Genomic DNA, 19,855 nt, shown 5'->3' with positions numbered 1-19,855 from the left:
AGCATATGGCTTTCAGTCATTTCATGTGTGGCTGCTTTATGCCACAGCATCAGACTAGAACAAATGCAGCCTCTTTCCCACAGTCGTTTAGCCACTGGGGCCATTCTATGCAAATGTGTTAGCAAAGCACTATGTGTGACCTTGCTCTGCCAGCAGCTCATTTCCCTGAAGGGGTGGAAAAGACAGGATTATATCAAACCTAAGGAGACCCCGGCAATTGTTCCTGGCAACTTCTAAATCTTAGCAATAAGCCATCTGCAGGGGAAGTTGCCACTAAAAAAAATCCCCTTATTGAAATATAATTTAAACAACATATCCGTGGGTTACGTTTTTTTAGATTCTTCATTAAGAGTGTTTTTTTCTCCCAGAGACATTAGTATCACATATGTATAACCTGTTGTGCTGAAGGTCGCAGGTCACGTATACACCCCGCCCCTCTCCTTGGGGTGTGGCGTGCCGGTAGTCCCTGCGGAGGAGACCACGTGTCCTTGCGTGTCACACGAGTCGCTGGCAGCTGAGTCCTCCAAAGCTGTACGGGCCACTTATTACCTGACCCCAGGGACCCCCCCCCCACCTCCTCCTCTCTGTCTGCAGGATGACTGACTGCACAGCCCCTCCTCAGATATCCCCACCTGCAACAGCCCTCACAGACCTGCCCCCCTCCCCCCCACCTGCACACTTGATGCAACCCAGACCCACACACATATGCTCCCCTTCACACCCGAGGCTCATCAGATAACCTTAAGCACTTCAGTCTACTTTTTGAGCTTATGCAGGTTTCTCTTCTGCTGCTTTTACACTGTGAATGCATGGATGACTTCAGAACAATGCGACCTGAATCCCAAAAATAAAGTCATGTAAATGCTTATGTTTTATGCCCCAACACATATGTCATGGTAAAGTTATTCCAGCATGTGCTTCAGTGGCTAATTTCCCCCTGGTGCTGTTACTGTTTGTGTTGTTGTAGCTGGTACGTCATCTCCAACAGTGTTAAGCTGCTGCATCTGGTTTCAGGGCTAACACTGATAGATACTATACTGATGTCAGCTTCTTTTTAACTGGCCTGCCTGGCTCCAGTTTGATCCCCAAAGGCTTTGCTAGCACACACACATAAAATCTCCCTTTTACCCGTCTGATCTCCCTCTAATTTTTCTCTCCAAGGGATGAATGGCTGCATACAAACACGTTCACTGAAAGATCTTCTCTGAGCTTCGCTTCACACAAACAGCACATTTCTTTCACAAAGGTAGAGGAAAAAGAAGAATGTGGCAGTGAAGGTCAAAACACACATCAAATAAGAAGAAAAACACAAGCGAGGCTGTTAGGTCCGGAGGAACAGGAGAAAAGGGGAGAGGCTGACGGAGAGAGATAAAGAGAGGGAGAGGAAGCGCAGGCTGTAGGAAGCAGGAAGTAGGGAGGGAGAAGAGAGAAGGTCATTCCTAATAGCTCTTCCACGTCATTTCGTAATGTCATAATTGCTCCTACTTACTCGCGCTAACGCCATATTTACTGTATGTGTATGGACACTAAACCATTCTTCGTAAACGGTTTGTGTTTCTCATTGCATGTTCTTCCTGCACACAGAGTGCATAGCAATGTGCCTGTAAGGGTGTGTGCAGTGTGCATGGGGGTGCTTGTATGCATCACATCTTATATCTTCTGCTTGACACGGAGGGTGTGTCCGTAATTACTGCGCTTTGTTCAGCAGGCACAGAATCTGACTGATGCAGCTGCTAATGTAGCAAATGACACCCACAGGCAACAGTAGCAGTGGAACAATGGGTTGTGTGGTTTTGTGTACATATAGTGAACATAGAATACACATGGTTAACAATCGATATACATTTTTATATATCATTTGATTTGTGTCTTTGTGTATTTTTCCAATGAGACCGAACAGTCTGTTTCCTTTCCATATTGATTGTGATTACAGGTGAATTGAAAGGAAATTAAAAAAGAGATTCAATATTGCAGCACTGCACACATGTTGTGTCCAGATAACATTAGCATTACACAGTCAACAGTCTTGATTTAATCTGCAAAACACACTCACCTTCCATTTTACTCCCTTATGTGTATTTTTCCTTTCTGTTTATTGATACCATTCATCCCCATTTCCTTTGAATAACTGACTGACAGGCAAGCCATAAGCACATTACCTTATCAGTTGTTGGCTTAAGTGAGCAGCAGCTAACATACTAGAAGCAGAGAGAGCTAGAGGTGGCACTCCATCAGCAAGACCAGCTCCATTAGCTGACAAGAGAGATTAGCTGACCCGATGACACACAGGCTGATCTCTGCTGATATACACTGCAACACACATGGACTCATGTACACCCAAACACACTCACATGCAGGGAATCTGATACACTATTACATTAGGGGTAACACCCCTGATTTTGATCGTTACAGAGCTTTTACTGGTCAGGGATCGCATATCAGGATCGCTTTTCACATCTGTCATGCTTTATGTTTTTGTTATTTTCCAACCCGCTTATTTTTCTCGTGTTTTTTTTTACATCCTATGAATTTTTCAGACTTTTTGGTTGTTGACTTAGTTGTCAATCCCCCCCTTTGATCTCCCGTCGGTGTTGGCCTTCTTTCTCTCTGTCAGTTTTCCTTCATCCGTCCTTCCCTCCATCTACCTCTCCTCTCCTTCTTCAACCCTTATGGATGTCTTAATGAGTCCACTCCCTTCTGCTTCAATTATTCACCACTTCTTATATTCTACCATTCTACCATTGTGTCTTAAGGGGAAAAACATCAATAAATAAATCACGCCAGAGGTAGCTTCTTTTGTAGTCCTGGTAAGAGGAGGGGTGATTGGTGTACTGAGGAAAGATGTTTGTCGAGGACTTTGGGAATCTTGTACTTGTATTTTTACTTTCAGTTGGATGGGTCTGTAAAGGATTTCAAGTTATACATTTTTAAGTAACTTAAACACTTTCTGCCAAGTGAGGTGTCATGGATGTCAACATGTCGGTTTAAGAATGCGTAATATTATAGATGTTAAGACTTCCTGTGTGTGTGTGTGTGTGTGTGTGTGTGTGTGTGTGTGTGTGTGTGTGTGTGTGTGTGTGTGTGTGTGTGTGTGTGTGTGTGTGTGCGTGTGCGTGTGCGTGTTGGAGGGATGGCCTAAGAGTGTTTGGCAGCAAATGAGTGATCGTATGTACGTGCGTGCGCATATGTAAGTGATATTGCAAACCCGTTAGTGTCCATGTGTGTGAATAACTGAATTTGTATGTACAAGGGGGGGATGCTGTGTGGAGACCCTGTTGTCATGGTAACCAGGATAGAAGGAGAGTGGGCGGTTGCCCTTACGGCTCCTCTGACAACCTTTATTTTCTCCTGCTTTGTGTCACTCCAATATTAAACCCTAACCCTTGACACAACAAAGGGGGTGGGGGGTAAGGTGAGGTCTTTGAAAGAGGGGCAAGATTTGGAAAACATGGCGTGATTTCTATTGCAGCATATTAAAGTAGTGGGAGTCGCTACGCATCTAACCGCAAAGCTTATGCTAATAGTGGTATTGATAAATGCGCTGTCTGTGTACCCTGATGCCGGATAAGCTGCATAGCTCTGCAGCCTTTTCTGCTGGTAAATTTCCATTTGCAGTTGACCATGGATCATCGATCTTGAAACACATAGTATTTGGCCTTTTAAACAAAGAACACCAGCGTGAGGAAGATATTGGTTTCCCCACTGTGCTGTGGGGCTAATTTTCCATTAAAGTTGCAAATATTGAATTAATCGGCCTCAATGCCTTTTGTCCGAGCCACAGTGAAAGGCGTTTAGGAAGAGGGGAGAGGAAGGGGGACGAGGAAATGTTCTGTGAAAAGTGATCGGAGGGGAATTGAAGAAAGCTTTTAGTGTCAGCTACCAAGGGGGCAGCATGAGGAGAGGAAGAAGACTGATAAAAAGGTGACAGGAAAATGGGCACTCATCGTTCTTGGGCAGTTCTTATTATAGGGGATTGGCTCGTAAGAAGAATATGTGAGAAAGAAATGCGATCTTCACGGCGGTGAATGATGAAAGACATATCTGTGTTAAAAAGTGAATTGTGGAGTGGAGCAGAATCAGGTAGCCAGTATTATTTCACATGATTTGTGGTATTTTTCTGCTGTAGTGATAAAGTGGGTCTGAGACTTGTCTCACTGCAACAGGCTCATGCATAAAGTATGACCCTGCCAGAGAGAGGAAGAGGGGGGGGGAGTGAAGGAGAAAATCAGACAGTCTCACAGGCGACGACAGGTATAGATGGACAGCATCACTATTGGTCCAAACCAAATCCACGGCATGGCTTGTGAATGAATTATGGATTTGGGAGAATTTAGGGCAAATTGTGCCGACAGGAAGGGGATCTCTATGAATAATTCACTCAGTAGGGGGCATGATCATCTACCCCCTACCAGCTTCACCTTGTTTCGCAGCCCCCCCCCCCTTCCTCACTTATACTATCCGTTGACCCTTATAATGTCTCACTGCCTTCATCCTGTAATGCCTATCAGACCATTTCTCCTTGTGAGTGTTTTCTTTGTTTATGTCTAAATCACTCCATCTTCCCTCTGTCTGTGCGTCCGTCTCTTTTCACTCTGATGTTTCTTCAGACAGACAAACCCTGGGGGAGAGTAGGGGGTAAAGGGGGGCATGTATTCATTTATTTTTCTCCCCCCTCCTTCCGTCCTGCGTTCTCGCCCCCTACACATCTTCACAGCTGGAGGTAGTTAATATTTAAAAGCAAGGCATGACAGGACACAAGATCTGCACACATGTTTGAACATACACGAGAACACACACACAACCACACACACATAATCATACATGCACAAATCCAGTCGAGCAGCACATCTGATGAAAGTAAAGAGAAGCTTTCAGAATTCATATTTGCATGACTCACCGTGTTGAGAGAAAATATACCAGGCTACATTCATCAACATAGCAGCTCCTCACACGGATACATGAGGACATGAAGCAAACAGTAAAAGTCTCTCATGTATATGTGGGTGGTTGGCACGGTGGGGATTAGGGTATGTGTGAAACTCCAAACATGATTTGACTCTTGAGGTTTGATCTTGTCTCTCCTCCCCACCCTCCTCCACTGATAAGAGCCTATTCAGCATTCAAAGTCCTTGGCAACACCCAACATGTCTACTTAATGCTAATTACTACATTTTGCAGAGAAAGGAAGGGTGCAATTTTCTATCTAATGGATGACAAGGGGGGTACACACTACAATAGCAACAGCAATTAAATTCTACTAATGATAGCAACACTCACAGCATACTACAAAGTGTTTGGGTTATTCCTGTTTTTTGTAAGCAAAACGCCTCTAAGCATGAAAATCATGAATAATTGAAAGAGTTGCAAAATTGACTTGGTCGATTTGGCTCGTTTGATACATGGCCTGTTGGCGGCGAATTTTCAGCAGTCAGGCTTTTTGTGGAAAAACGAAAACTACCACGCCCTCAAATCTCAACGCAGCGATGCTCACTCTACAATCTTCGCGTCATTGAACGACATCTGAAGCGCCAGTTGACATCCCAGTGGTGATAATAGTTTTTAAAAGCACTCAGAGACACTGTGGCGGGTCATCTCAGCCCAGCTGCAAACAGCAATCGCAGGCGTGACCTTTGACCCTGTCCAATGAAGCAGGTAACAGGGCTGGGATTGGATCGCTGACAGCTGCACAGCAGACACCCTGAAGAAGTGAAATCATGCATCTGCTTCGATGTCAGTGACTCTCACCCCTGTGATAATGGAGCTCCACGAGGCTCCATGCCGCGCACACACAACTTGGATGTGTGTGTGTGTGCGATTGTGTGCTTGCGTGTCAGGCCACATCAGTCTGTGCCATCAGCATGTTTGGGTGACTGGGTCAGCCACACTACATGGCAACCTTCCATGCTACTTCTCTCTTCCTCTCTCTCTTTCAATGCCCCTCCCAACCCATTATAGTGTTCCCCTTTACTGCTCACACTCAACAGGACTGCAATATTCTTTGGCAAGGTCTACTTCCTGACTGAGGCCCACTGGACCATGCCCTTTTATCAGTCTGATCCTCTCTGTCCGCCCGCTTGAGGTCTGCTTTCCTTTCTGTCGATCTATCCATGCATTTCAGTTTTCTTTGTATGTCTGTTACTGCCCCTGAGTGTGTACCTGAGTGTGTGTGTGTGTGTGTGTGTGTGTGTGTGTGTGCATAAGCAGTACAATCCCTTGGTGAACTGTGATTGGCGGCATGACAAGTGACGGCCGCCACATCATTAATCAGTGCCCTGCTTTGCTCCACTTGGCTTTCCTTCACAGTCTCTTCAGGGGGGGGGGCACTGATAGGCAAGCTCCCACCTTAGATCATATTAACACAAGTACTAATACCCTGACTAGCCCCGCTTCATTCATCTGCCTCTAATGGCATTTGGGAGAGCCTGGTTTAAGACCGGATCACAGTAATTGGCCCCCTGTCTCCCGAGAACAACAACCACTAAAGCGGCTGATAAAAAGTAAAAGGAGAAGAGAAACAAAAAGAAAGTGAACAAATGATGCACACTGATTGGAAGAGCTTGCACATGTGTGTGTATGTGTGGGAGAGGTTGGATTAGCGTCACAGCTGTCAGCCTTTGTCATCCCTCTTCATCCCCTCCTTCCATATGCCTCCACTCCTCCCATCACCTCTCACCCTCCATCAGCCACTCCATCCCTCTCCTCCCTCACCTCCACTCCTCTCTTTCCTCTGCTCTCTACTTCAAACCCACTTTTCCTCTTTATCTTCCCGTTCGTTCCTCCACCCACTTCACCCCTCCTTCTTCTGCCTCTTTATTTTCTTGTTGTGCCATTCTTCTGACAAACCAAGCAAGTTAGTGTAATGGCTCATTTAATCCTAATGATGTTAGTTTAAACTTCTTTATTAAAGGCTCCGCTCTTGTTTGGGCTTTCATTTCCCCTACTCTGGCTCTGATCCCATATTCCTGCTGACGAACACATTGTTTTTTATTGAGTGACATGAACACATCCCCTGTAATGAACTGGTCAGCCACTTAATCAAAGAAATTAATGATTATCACATCTCTCCATCCTCCTCCTGCCCTCCACTCTTCTCCATCGTCTTCCTCTCCTCTGTTCTCTGACCTCCCCCCCACTCTCCAAGGTCGGCCATCTCTCTGCTGAGGCGTTGCCAACTAACAGTGGTGTGCCGAGCCAGAACTCTTTCAATCAGACTGCCATTACTGCCGAGCTGCCAAATAAGCATCCTCTCTCTATTATCGCCATTTTCTTTTGTCTCACATGTACGTCTTAATCAGGGAGGGCTGTAACAGTTCTTTGTGTGTGATACTAAGCAGTGTAAACAGTCAGCGGGCTGCGCCACGTGGTCCCGCGAGTGAGGACAGCCTGCATGTTGTGGCGAGGACCAGATCCAAGAGTACAGATGGAGAACGGATAGACTCCTAGCAGGGGTGGCTTCCTTTACTCACCACGCCTGATAGCATCTTTATCACACGCTTATCACAGTACCATCACCCAAGTACACTATGTTTGGTTTCGTCCTAGGATCAGTCCACCTAATTATCAACTATTTATTTGTCTGTCTCTGCGTATGATCTGATTGAACACTTTATCAATCTGCATCTATCTGTCCACAGCGAGGTATGGTATTCTGTCCATCTGTCCTGCGGACTGGCCCTTCCATATGGGCCACTGGTCATGTAATTACACAAATGGAGCTGTCTGATTAGTAGAACAGGTTCAGTGATAGGCATTGTTGATGCTTTTTGTCCGGATGTGTTGACCCTTGATTGGTGTGTTAACTCCGTGCCTCGGTCTGCGTGTACTGTAGGTCTGACCACATGGTGCATGGTAATTTTTCTCTCATTCTGACACATGGCCCCCCTCCGCCCCTCCTTCTCGCTTCTCCACTTGTCCTCCCCTCACCTCCCCCCTCTCTTTTATGTTTCAGAGAAGAGACCAGTAGGAGGGCGTGGACCTGACCTACAGAAGAGCAGAAAAAAAGACAAGAGGGACGTACAAGGCCTCCCTGGAAAAGAAACAAAGCCTCACACTTGTGAGGTTGCCCTCTTTGTGCGTTCTACTGTACGAGTGTGTGAGCAGGTGGGACTTTGATGGGACAGTGAGCAATGCCTCACACGCAGCGACAGCAGGTTGGCAGTAGGGGGCAGTGCTCCTCACGCCTCCTCCCCCTCCTCCTCTTCCTCTCCCTTGCTGCCCAGCCCATCCAAACAGCCATACACATACCCTCCAACTGTGAGTACAGATTCATATGGTACTATTCATGACAACGGAGGCTGAATGCTTCCATGAGGTTCAAAGATCTATTTGTTGTGCTAATTACATTGTTGATTCATCAAAGCCCGGCTAATAATGATCTTTCATCATGGGTAATTAGTGCAAATGAACTGAAAAAGCATGTGTTTCTCTTTCAGGAACCTCAATATTCAGGGTTGAATTGCACTTTTATGCTCCAAATACTCCACTGTCTGAGGTTTCTTTGGGTAGCGCTCATCTGGGCCTATGGTGTCTCTAATTACTTGGTAATTGATCCCCTCATACTGCATTGATTAGTCCCACTATTGATCTGGTTTCCTTGGTGCAAACCAGAATCTGATTGGAGAGTAATTTAATCAACAATTGAATTATACAACACAAATCCAGCAAGCTTTTTTCTTACTCGCTTTCATTCCTTCCTCCTCCTCGATGCAATATGTGGGCATTGGAAATACAGCTGAGCTTGTGGCCCTGCAGGGAAATTGATCTTCATCTCCTCTGTTGCCTACAGAGCTGAGAGAGAGAGAGAGAGAGAGAGGCTTTTGTTGTTCTCTCTTTATCTAAGACAGTCCTTGACCGCCCACACAGACTTCAAAACAAGATATCGCACACATGGTGGACACACATGCACGACCTGTAAACGTTGATGAAATGCAGTAAATCCCCAAGTCTAATTCTCTAATGGGGGAGGTGTCACAGAGGAGAGATGGCCGAGGAGGATGAAGGAATGATGGTGAGGAGAAGGAAGGAGGAGCGGGTCAAAGATGTAAAAGGTCAAGGTGTCCCCTGCCTTTCGATTAGCGAGCCTCTGCCATGTCAGTGAGTGTCAGTGGAACGGAGATGGGGATCAATAAAGGAGATGCGTTAGAATCTGTGTCAAGTAGGCAGGGGTTAAAAGCTACGCTCCATTACAGGAGACATTACGATGCTTTATCGTCAATGTATCATAATTGTTGTCCAATTATCTATCTAACTATCTGTTTTCACCATGTCTGTATATTAACTCTCTTTTCCCTTCTGGTTTACTGTAACTAAAATGTTTTTGTTTCCCTCATTGCCTTTTCTCTGGCCACCACTGTGGACTAACAGACCACATAAGTGATCGTAAGTGCTTTTAACTTTATTGACATTCATCCATCTTAATGCAGGTGCTGGCAAAGCTCCTTGTAAACACTTTCATTATGCCAGAGAGGATATTTTCCTTCCTGCACACTGTGAAGGTCCTGTCTCACTGAATCAGGCATTGGTGTGCATTTGCAGCGTTATGCTTGAGTGTTCCTTCGTGTTGATTCATCTGTTTCAGTTCCTGTGTTCGATTGCGCATGTGTGTTTGCACGCGAGGATGTGTGTGTGTGTGTGTGTGTGTGTTGTATGGGGAACATGCACCTGTTTCTGTGTGCCTTTTACTTTATGTGTGCTCAGCATCACCGGCTCCCATAGGTGAGATCCCTGTAGGAGCAGGGAGGAGGAAGTGTGAGGAGCTGCTGTCTGTTAGGAGGCAGCAGGGCTGTCAGATCAAAGGCATGGGGAAATAAAGGGGAGTTAGAGCACTAAGCACTGGCTCCTCTGCTCCTCCTCTGCCAATAATGGAGCTGAGCCTGCAGCCCAAACCTCAATTTGATCAGCTGAGGAAATGGGCTTATTTGCTCGATCAGTGGGAATTCTTTCATTACATTCCCCAACTTTCCCTATCCATCTCTTTCTGAAGCTCTGTGAATCTACCCTTGTTTGTTTTTCATCTCCACCGTTGTCTCCCTTTGCTCTGTGTCTTGTCTTTGCATGGTCTCTTTGCTGCACTTCTTTCCATCTCCTCCTGTCTGCTCAGCTCTTCCTCTCCCTTGCCTTTTCCACATATAATGCAGCCCATTTACCTACATAATGTAAATTCACCTCAGGCTTTGTCTCTTCACTTGAAGTCAAATTAAAGACGCTACCGAAAGAATATCAAGCTGTGACCTCTATTCCACTGCTAACAGCCGACAGGGTATTCACTAAAGATTTACGTTTCTGTCTATAAGTATTGAATAACAGAACAGAAAAAGTGACACAGGCCCATAAAGCATGTGGAAAAATCAAACATGCTGGTTCAATAAAGTATTCACTCCAAATCCCAGCATGTCTCTTTTTATGATTCTGTTATCGAGGCTGTGCTTTATGGCTGTCGTGGACAGATGCGACAGAGAAGGAGAAACCTCCTCTGGTGGTCTTTCCTTTTTTCCTTCAAAATCCCTGCTTTATTTCCCCATACCCCCGCTCCCCCTATCTCTCCTTCTCACACAGACAGAAAGCACTATATATCTCTTTTACATAAACTCTCCCTCTTACATTATGCTATATCAATTTCCTCTAGTCTCTACCCATTTTCTCTGCCCGCTCTCTTACTCGCACTCTTTTCTTTGTCCTACATTTCATCTCTTTCTCTAGGGAGTCTTTTTTTAAGTGATATTGACTGAATATACTTTTCTGCAGCTGTTAAAGTGTAAAACTGAGTGGTATCTCTGGTTATTTTGTGCTGCTTGGTAAGCCATTTCCCCACGGCCATAGAGATGTGTGTGTATATCTTTTATTTTCTCAAGTTTCCGATGGACAAAGGGGATGATATATGTGTGTATGTCATAGTGGGAGTTATTACAGCAGCATGCAGAATCAAAGCAGGTCATGTGAAGACTGCAGCACTATTCTGATTATGTGTTTCTCATGTATCCCTGCTTTATAAATGGTCTTGTGACAACACTAACTATGTTGTGTTCTTGCAGTAAAGAGGCCTCCGATGATCATGATACAGCCGGAGTCTGTCACCGTCTTTGGTGTTGAAGACTTCGTCATGAACTGTGAAGCCACCGGCAACCCTTTACCCATGTTAGTCATCACATACACATCCACACAAACACACATACTGAAGATGCTGTATTAATAATGGAGGAGCTAGACACTGGTTATCTTTTTAGACAACTGGGAATGGTGACCTTCCCTGTCCTTGTTCAGCTGACATCTACATATTAGTATTACATGAGAGCACAGCTTCTCCCCGTCAGTACTCACTTCAACAAGGGATAAACGTCATTAAGCCCTCAAGCAATCTTTTCAGAGTGTCTTAGCTGCTCCGAAGTGGAAAACTGCTCCAATTGCCAAGGAAAAGATGAATATCGCAATTACACAGCACTAGCTCATGAGTCCCAGTGGGGCTTCTCTTGGAATTTGTGTATCAATTCAGTGACATTTAAGCCAGGCCCTCCCATTTGACATTCCTGCCCTCCCACAATAAACACATTTTATTTTATTTATAAAAATGTAAAAAAAAAAAAAAGTATTTTTTAAATTATAAATAAACTGTGAACTTTAAATAGGTAGGTAAGTTTGAGAAACCGGCTCGAGATACACTTTTTTTTATATTCCATGGAATGCTCTTAACATCCCAATAGCAATGAATATCTTAAGTGCTTTGACAAAAAATCCATTAAATGTCATCTGTGGAAGCCGTAGTACTGTAAAAAGCACGACCAATCATCTGAGCCGGCCCGGCTAAAATAACTGGATGGCCTACCTGCCTGTCAGCCTTCCATCTGTGCACAAACTTATCTCGTGCCCCTCATTGGTCATGTGCGCGTTCGTGTGTGTTGGAGGAGGGGCTCTGTAAGGAAGTGGCAGATTTGTTCCGGCTGTGTATTTTCACATTCTAGCGCACTCGAGCTGGTTTCTCCAAAATTACCTACCCCACCTTTAAGGCTACGATGTATGTGATGTCAGATAGTAAAATAAGAGAATAAATGAAAAACAGGTATGAAATACTATATGACAGTAAAACAAGAATAGAGTTTGAAAGGGGAGTGATTTGTAAAATATCCATAAAGAAAAAGAAAATCTGCTTACTGTTCTGTTTCATATGGGTGCTGAGAGATGTATCCATAGATCTCTTAATTTTGCTCTCAAAGTACACCAGATTGATGCTTTTAACTTCAATATCAAAAAAAAATCTTCCCTAAAGGAGGGTAGGTCCACCCCCACACAAAAATAGCACTTTACCCCTGCTTACCCAGCCCCCAAAAGAAAATCTCTGGCGCCGATACTGGCCGCAGCACATGACGGTTTTGTGTGCCCTCCCATAAAAATCATATGCCCTCCCTGTAGATTTGTGCTGGCGCCGGGTCTGATCTCATGTGTGCTAAAAAAATCAGCTTTTCCAAATGCATTGAAATTGTTTTTTTTTAATGAAAACTCTCCCGACAGCGTAACTTATATATTTTTTATTTTCTCAAGTTTCCGATGGACAAAGGATGGAGAGGAGTTTGACCCAGGCAGTGACCCGGAGCTGAAGGTTACTGAGCGCGCTGGCTCATTCGCTTTCTACACACTCAGTAATACTATGGAGAGCCTGAAGCCGTACCAAGCCAAATATGTCTGCTACGCATCCAACGAGCTGGGGACAGCCGTCTCTAACGAGGCCACCATCAGCAGTGACGGTAAGAACATGCTGATGGCTGATTAATTCTACAACAAACTGACCAGTTACTGAGACAGAAGCATTACATTTTGACGGGTTATTTGAATATTCAAATTCCATCATGCATGAGTATTTGCTGATTTGTAATTATTTCGCTTAAGCCTTGAGAGCCACACGCACCATTTAAAACAGTATCAAACTAATCAAACCTCCTCTGATATTTTCTCATAAGGTTGTATCACATAGGTCTTTTATAGATGTCAATTTCAGCGTTAGGGCTCCTGTAAATGCCTTCAAGGTCCAGCGAGGCACGTGGTTGTGGGTTTTTATCAGCAATAACAAAGCGATATACAAAGCTGTGAGCCAGCGTATAAACCTTTCCCTGTACCCTGCTTTATAGAGAGCTCATTTGTTATCATGGAGGCTCACACCGAGAGCACCGCCACCCGGAATATAATTACATGCAATAACATGATAATCAGCATATACTTACATTCACACATGCACAAGCACACACATGGGCCCCTGGGCAAAAGTAAAGAGCACCTCTGTGCATCCATCCACCTGTGTGACTGGCTCTCTCCTGGGCGACCTCCTTCCTTCACAGTTTCCCTGACAACGGTTTCCCCAGAAACGCTCTTGAGTTGATGTCATGTGAAGCGCTCTTATGAAGCTCCTGTGGGGTTATCAACAATGGGCGGAGGGGAGGTGGGGAGAGGGAACACATATGACTCACAAATCATTTTACATCTGCAAGACAAAAGACAAGCCAATGTCTTCTTCCTAAAACGCCTAAAGTTCCTCAAATGGGGGTTTTCAAATAGTACTCCTGATCAACTACATTGTTTGTTCAAGTTGACTGTGGGATGTGAAGTGCCTCTTGGCTTTACACTATACATGTGTGCGCAGGTTTGTATGATTTGCGATATATCATACAGGACAAAACAGAAGAAAAACATGCACATTTCTGTAGTGCATTCTTTTTCATTTGCTTCAGGAGTAATGGAAAAAGAAGCAAAGAAACTCAAATTCTCTGTGTACACAATATGGGTGACTTATCAGAGAACATCAACTTTGAAGTTTGATGCAAAGTTAACCAGAACTACTGGCCGATAAATGTTCATATGCCACAGTCACTAGAGCAACTCTTATACTGTATGCCCATAAGTGTTTATCTACATAGACTAACATGTGTGAGTTTGATCTCATGTTCCTCCCTGTAGTTCCTCCAACACAGCAGAAAGAAAAGAAGGGTAATGTGAAGGCTGAAGAGGGAAGCAGTACCATCCTGAAGTGTAACCCCCCGCAGAGCTCTATGGAGCCCATCATACACTGGATGGACTGGAGTAAGTACATTACCCTTACATCTCTCCTTCCATTACATCCTTCCTGTCTCCTGTATCTTTCTATCCTTTTAATGTCCACTCAAAGTGAGTTGTTGATTATTTATACCTCAAACTATAGTATCTTTCCCCATGTCTGGAATATCCTTTCATGCATTTATCTGTTCCTGGATGTGTTTTTTCAAATGTCTTAGTACCTTTTGTGGGCTGAGTGGAGTCTATTGTTACCTCTATTCTGGGACGTCTCTTTATCATCATATTTCAATTTCTCTCATCCTATTGTATCTCTATGCCTAGCTCTTCTATTTCCTCTGATTATTTTATCCTCTTGTTAAGCTCCTTATTCTCCCTCTCTTGTTTCTCATTTCTCTCTCTGCCACTATCTGTCATCAATGTCTCTCATTTCCCTTCTCCCTCTCTCTACAGAACTACACCATATCCAGCTGAGTGAACGGGTGGTGGTGGGGAAGGATGGCAACCTATACTTTGCCCATTTGACCACTGAGGACAACAGAAATGACTACACCTGCAATGTCCAATACCTTGCCACTCGCACCATTCTGGCAAAGGAACCCATCACCCTGACTGTTAACCCCTGTGAGTTTTGCTCTAAATGAAATGACTGGCTTAAAGTAAACCTGAATCAAATGACCTGAGCTGAGTTGCAGAAATGCATCTTCGACCTTTAATACTGATATACAGATAGTCAACAAAGGGCACATTTCATGACTTCCCATGTAATAGCTCTAAAAAAGCTCAGAGGGTCAACAAAAAACATTAGGATGCATTGTCTGGGAACCAGGGCTCTACAGTATGAACCAAGTTCCATAGTTATACATCAAAAAGCCAAAGTGGTATGTAGACCAACCGTCTGACAGACAGACATTTTCCTCCCTAGATATTCTGATAATTTGGGCGACCCAAACTATCCCATCATTCAAGGGTAGTTTTCTCTATAAGTAATGTTTTTTTTTTGGACGGACACTATCATTTACATTTTTTTACTCGGTACAATCTGAATTTACTTTAAAATAAAACAATTCTATATTGATTCTGACTTTTCTACATCTAACTCACAGGTTTGTCATTGCTTTCAATTTTTTAAAATTAATTTACCCCTTTTAGAAGTGAAGATATAGTCAATTGTTCTGGGAATGTCATTTTCGAGCCTGGGGCCTGGAAAACAAGCTCGGGGCTCAACTGGTTAAGAACAAGGTTACGATGCCCCTTGAAACATGCATTTGTGTTAGTGTGTATAATACTCTCATTTTGAAATATCCTGGACAGTTTGACAGTCACATGTCTTATAAATCTCTTCATACTGTTTTGTTTAAGAGAAATCTGTTAAAGTAAACTATATAGGTCTTTATAATTTAACAGCATAAATAATATGCTAAACCGTCATTATTAAAATGTGTTTGCGATTGCGACCAATGGAGTCTCATAGTTAAACCAAAGTCAACTCAGCCTCATGTGGGGGTATGTTGTGCTGACCACAGCAGTAGACGGTCCCACAGCCGGCAGGGGGCCGTCACCTCCCCAGCCCAGTGGTAATGAGATGCATCTCACACTGAGACGTGGCTACCAGCATCTGTGGCCCCACTAGAGGTCAGGGAGACGAGCACATGTTAACATGAGAGACCTCTGTGTGTGTAGAAAGTCTGTATGATGATATGTTGTTAGAAAGGTCTTCTCCACATGATTCCACACCCTGCATCAGTGTGTGCGTGTGTGAGAGTCTCTAAAGTGGCTGCTGTGTCAGCAGCACAGCAATTTGAAAATTACCCATACATATTTATGAATCGTTCTTTGTGTTTCCGCTTCTCTTTCTCTAGCCAACTCCGTACTGCTGAACCGGAGGCCCCAGATGATGAGACCTACTGGAAGCCACAGCACTTACCACACCCTCAGAGGGCAGACCCTTGAGTTAGAGTGCATCGTCAAAGGCCTGTGAGTTTCCATCAATCAGAAAAACTTGAGCCACACCTTTTAATCAATCTTACCTGCATCTCATCCATCTCCTGCCCCTCCTCCTACCTCCTATCGTTCTCTGTTTAATGTGTCCTCTCCTTCATCCACACACTAACCATTCCTGCTATACCTCTTCCTCTCCTCCCTTCTCCTCTTCAGTCCAACTCCCAAAATTTCATGGCTGAGGAAAGACGGTGAAATGTCCGAGTCTCGGACCATTAAAGACATGTTCAACCACCGCCTGCGCTTTAGTAATATCTCAGAGAGCGACGGAGGCGAGTATCAGTGTACAGCTGAGAACTCCCAGGGGAAGGTCTCACACACTTACATCGTAACTGTGGAAGGTATGTCACACAACCACACACACACCTACATGGGTGGCAAAGGGGAGAAGACATTTAATACTCCCTGTGACCAGTAAATAGACTTTGACTTGTAAAATGTATGGAGCATAAAGTACACAGAACAGTAAAGCGATCAGTTGCTTCATTTTGGAAAATGTGACAATTTGTAGTGTGTGACTCATCAATCTAACTAAGTACTGCCTTCTGTTGTTTTTGTTACTGTGAATTGTTTTGCTTGTAATGTGTATAATGTATATATTCTCTTTCTTCCAGCGGCTCCTTACTGGATCAAGGAGCCATCCAGCCAGTTGTACGCCCCAGGCGAGACTGTCAGGCTGGACTGCCAGGCCGACGGCATCCCATCACCCACCATCAGCTGGACCATCAACGGGGTTCCCATCTCAGGTCAGTGCGTATACACCCATAATGAAAATACATCACCACACAACCCTGTGCATGTAATGACTGGGATTTTTTATTTTTATTAAAAGCAATCGACAAGGACTCAAGACGTTCTCTGACAGTAAGCGGGTCTCTGATCTTAAAAGATGTCAACTTTGGAGACACTGCCATCTTCCAGTGCCAGGCCTCCAACAAGCATGGCACCATCCTCACCAACACCAACGTCTATGTCATTGGTGAGTGTTTGTTTCCTTCACTTATTACAGAGAGTTGTGTATCTGTTTGTAGGTCTGTGTTTGTCTCATTTCTGATTGTTTGTGTTGTTTCAGAGCTGCCTCCCCAGATCCTTGTTGAGGATGGGAATACTTACACATTTACGGAGGGCAAGACGGCTTTACTAGAGTGTGAAACCTTTGGCTCTCCTAAACCTAAAATCATATGGTGAGGCCCATAACCCCTTTATTTGTATCCTACTGTGTTTTATTGCAGTTTATTTCATTATGTATTCTAGGGTGCCGTCTGGCAGATTTTGATTTTAACACATTTCAAGGTGGTGACACAATTGCGTGGGCAGCTCAGCGCATAAATTAACAGAGAAATACTGTTACATCTGGAATGTGAATTGTTGTCAATGTGGCCAGCCTAAAATGAGTCTTTATTATTTATGTTGAATAGCGGCTCAAAAGGTTTCTAATGGGTGTTTTGGGGTGTGTGTCTCTTCCAGGGAGAGCAGCAGCACCTCCTCCCTACTGGCTGATCCCAGAGTGAACCAGCTCACCAACGGGGCGCTGGAGATCTTTAATGTCACCCACGATGATGAGGGCTTCTACACCTGCTCCATACAGAACACCAACTTATCTGTCAATGCCGAGCTGGAAGTGCTTAGTGAGTGGGCACACACGCATGCACACACACACATAGACACACACAGACTCACACACACACCCTTTGTGTACCTCATGCGGCGTGTCTCAGCGTTCTGCCTGCTTTCTCTTTCAGACAGGACAGTGATCGTGTCACCTCCACAGGATCTGAAGGTGCAGCGTGGGAACACAGCAATCTTCACTTGTCTGGCCGTTGTCGACCCCAAACTTGGCCCTCCACAAATTCAGTGGAGAAAGGACAATAAAAAAATCTTCGAGTCCCCCAGTGATGGAAAGTAAGACTCAAATCTACCCATTGGAGATCGAACAGAAATTAACATAATGTCAGACATTACTAACAGGATTATAATTGTATCCAATGTTTGTTTAGTTGTTTAAAGTCCAATCACAAACAAGGGATACAAATGAATTAATAAACATTTAATTTCTTTACCCCTACATAACCGTTTTTTATCTTTATTTCCCCTGTTGTATAACCAAACAAATATATAAACTTATCGTTAATGGTCAAATGAATAAATCAGTGATTTTCAAATATGGAGACTGTGGGCCTCCTGTGTTTGACTTGACTTCAGACTACACCAAATACTTTTACAAAGGTCTTTCCTAAGGCATTGAATTGTTTGACTCTGGGAAAGTGGGAAACAGTAAAGTAGGAAAACTTAAAAACTGTATCCCTGTAGCCAAATCACAGACATCTAGGCCAGTGGTTCTCAACTGGTGGACCCGTTTCGAGTGGGTCGCAGATGATGAAAGGCGCATATATATTACAGCACAATTTTTTGTTGAATAGATTTGAGTGGTTCAAAATTTCGGGTCGCGATTTATCGACAAAGGAAAAAGTGGGTCCCGAGGCCTGACCAGTTGAGAACCACTGATCTAGGCCATTCAGTAGTAACATAATATGTGTTCACTTTCATTCACTTTTTGCCTCCTTTGAAACATCTGGTATATGATTACGAATTACGAGGGGATAATAATTATGACCATATTTCCTTAGATACACATTTGATGGACCAGATCTGAAAATCACCAATGTGGAAGAAGAAGATGAGGGCTTGTACACCTGTGACGTCATCACTAAACTTGACTCGGTTGAAGCCAGTGTCACCCTCTCTTTATGGGGTAGGATTTCTGATACTGTATAATGCTCAGTCTTTTTCCAAATTAAGTTTTCCTATTTGTTAAAACAAACAATGTGCAGGTAGTTGTGATGATGATGCTATCGTTGTCCTTCTCAGATCGACCGGACCCTCCTGAACTCCTCCAGATCACTGAACCTAAGCGTCGTTCAGTCACCCTCAGCTGGACTCCTGGGGACGAACACAACAGCCCTGTGCTAGGTAATCACACACACACACACACACACACACACACACACACACACACACACACACACACACACACACACACTCACACTAGTTAATGTCAGGTATTGAATATATGCTGACTAACGAGCGGTCTGTTGTNTATATTACTTTTTTTTAAAGTAATATGTAATATGTAATCAACGTTGCGTGGAAGTCGGAAACAGTGGGGAACCACCACCCTGGTCTGCCACTCCTTCGGTACTGTTTCCGACTTCCACGCAACGTTGATTACATATTACATATTACTTTAAAAAAAAGTAATATATTACACTACTTCGTTACTCTCTACATAAAGTAACTCATTACTTTACTCGTTACTTTACTCGTTACTTTATTCGCCGAGCACGTACGAACTGCGCATGCGTGAGTGGCAATAACTCTCCTTACCAGCAGGCGGCGGTAGTGTGTATTCGTCATTCAAAACAGGCAACAACCAGAAGACAGAGAAGAAGAACAGACTACGTGATATAAACAAACAACAAATAGCGTGTGCGTTAGCTTCACCTTAGCATGTGTCCTTTGCAGGTGTTTGTTGAGGTTTGACGTGNCTCCAGCCCCCACCCTCCCTGTGAGCACAGTGTGCTCAGATTGGTTGGGACGTTGTGAATCGCGCTGAGCTCCGTAGAGGTGTTGTTTCCTTGTTTAGCGATACACAGCGAAACACAGCCAAACTCACCCTGAGCACACACAAAGTCACAGCCGAAGTAAAAACAATAAGTGTGGCTTGACATTGAGTAAGAAAAAGTTTGATAAACGCTGTGAGAATGGGTCTGCAGAGAGAATTTCGCCGCGATCCCAACTGTCTGTTATCAGCCTGCAGCCAGGG

General features: G+C 44.1%; 1 protein-coding gene across 1 annotated transcript in view; it reads left to right on the top strand.

The window, feature by feature from the left end:
- The window catches only part of LOC104956932 (neural cell adhesion molecule L1-like), a 37,170-nt gene that overhangs the window by 13,134 nt on the left and 4,181 nt on the right, over positions 1-19,855 (top strand). The window contains exons 2-16 of the mRNA XM_010784512.1: positions 7,949-8,253; positions 9,364-9,378; positions 11,031-11,133; positions 12,532-12,734; positions 13,939-14,061; positions 14,485-14,655; positions 15,894-16,008; positions 16,189-16,373; positions 16,647-16,778; positions 16,865-17,011; positions 17,105-17,216; positions 17,500-17,660; positions 17,775-17,934; positions 18,660-18,784; positions 18,901-19,002. Coding sequence (XP_010782814.1) covers positions 8,127-8,253; positions 9,364-9,378; positions 11,031-11,133; positions 12,532-12,734; positions 13,939-14,061; positions 14,485-14,655; positions 15,894-16,008; positions 16,189-16,373; positions 16,647-16,778; positions 16,865-17,011; positions 17,105-17,216; positions 17,500-17,660; positions 17,775-17,934; positions 18,660-18,784; positions 18,901-19,002 — 1,981 coding nt within the window. The 5' untranslated portion in view covers positions 7,949-8,126. The remainder of the gene's footprint in view (positions 1-7,948; positions 8,254-9,363; positions 9,379-11,030; positions 11,134-12,531; positions 12,735-13,938; positions 14,062-14,484; positions 14,656-15,893; positions 16,009-16,188; positions 16,374-16,646; positions 16,779-16,864; positions 17,012-17,104; positions 17,217-17,499; positions 17,661-17,774; positions 17,935-18,659; positions 18,785-18,900; positions 19,003-19,855) is intronic.

The sequence above is a fragment of the Notothenia coriiceps genome, unplaced genomic scaffold (assembly GCF_000735185.1).
Source record: "Notothenia coriiceps isolate Sejong01 unplaced genomic scaffold, NC01 NC01_scaffold00026421, whole genome shotgun sequence".
Taxonomy (NCBI): Eukaryota; Metazoa; Chordata; class Actinopteri; order Perciformes; family Nototheniidae; genus Notothenia; species Notothenia coriiceps.
This window is presented reverse-complemented; position numbering and strand designations above follow the sequence as displayed.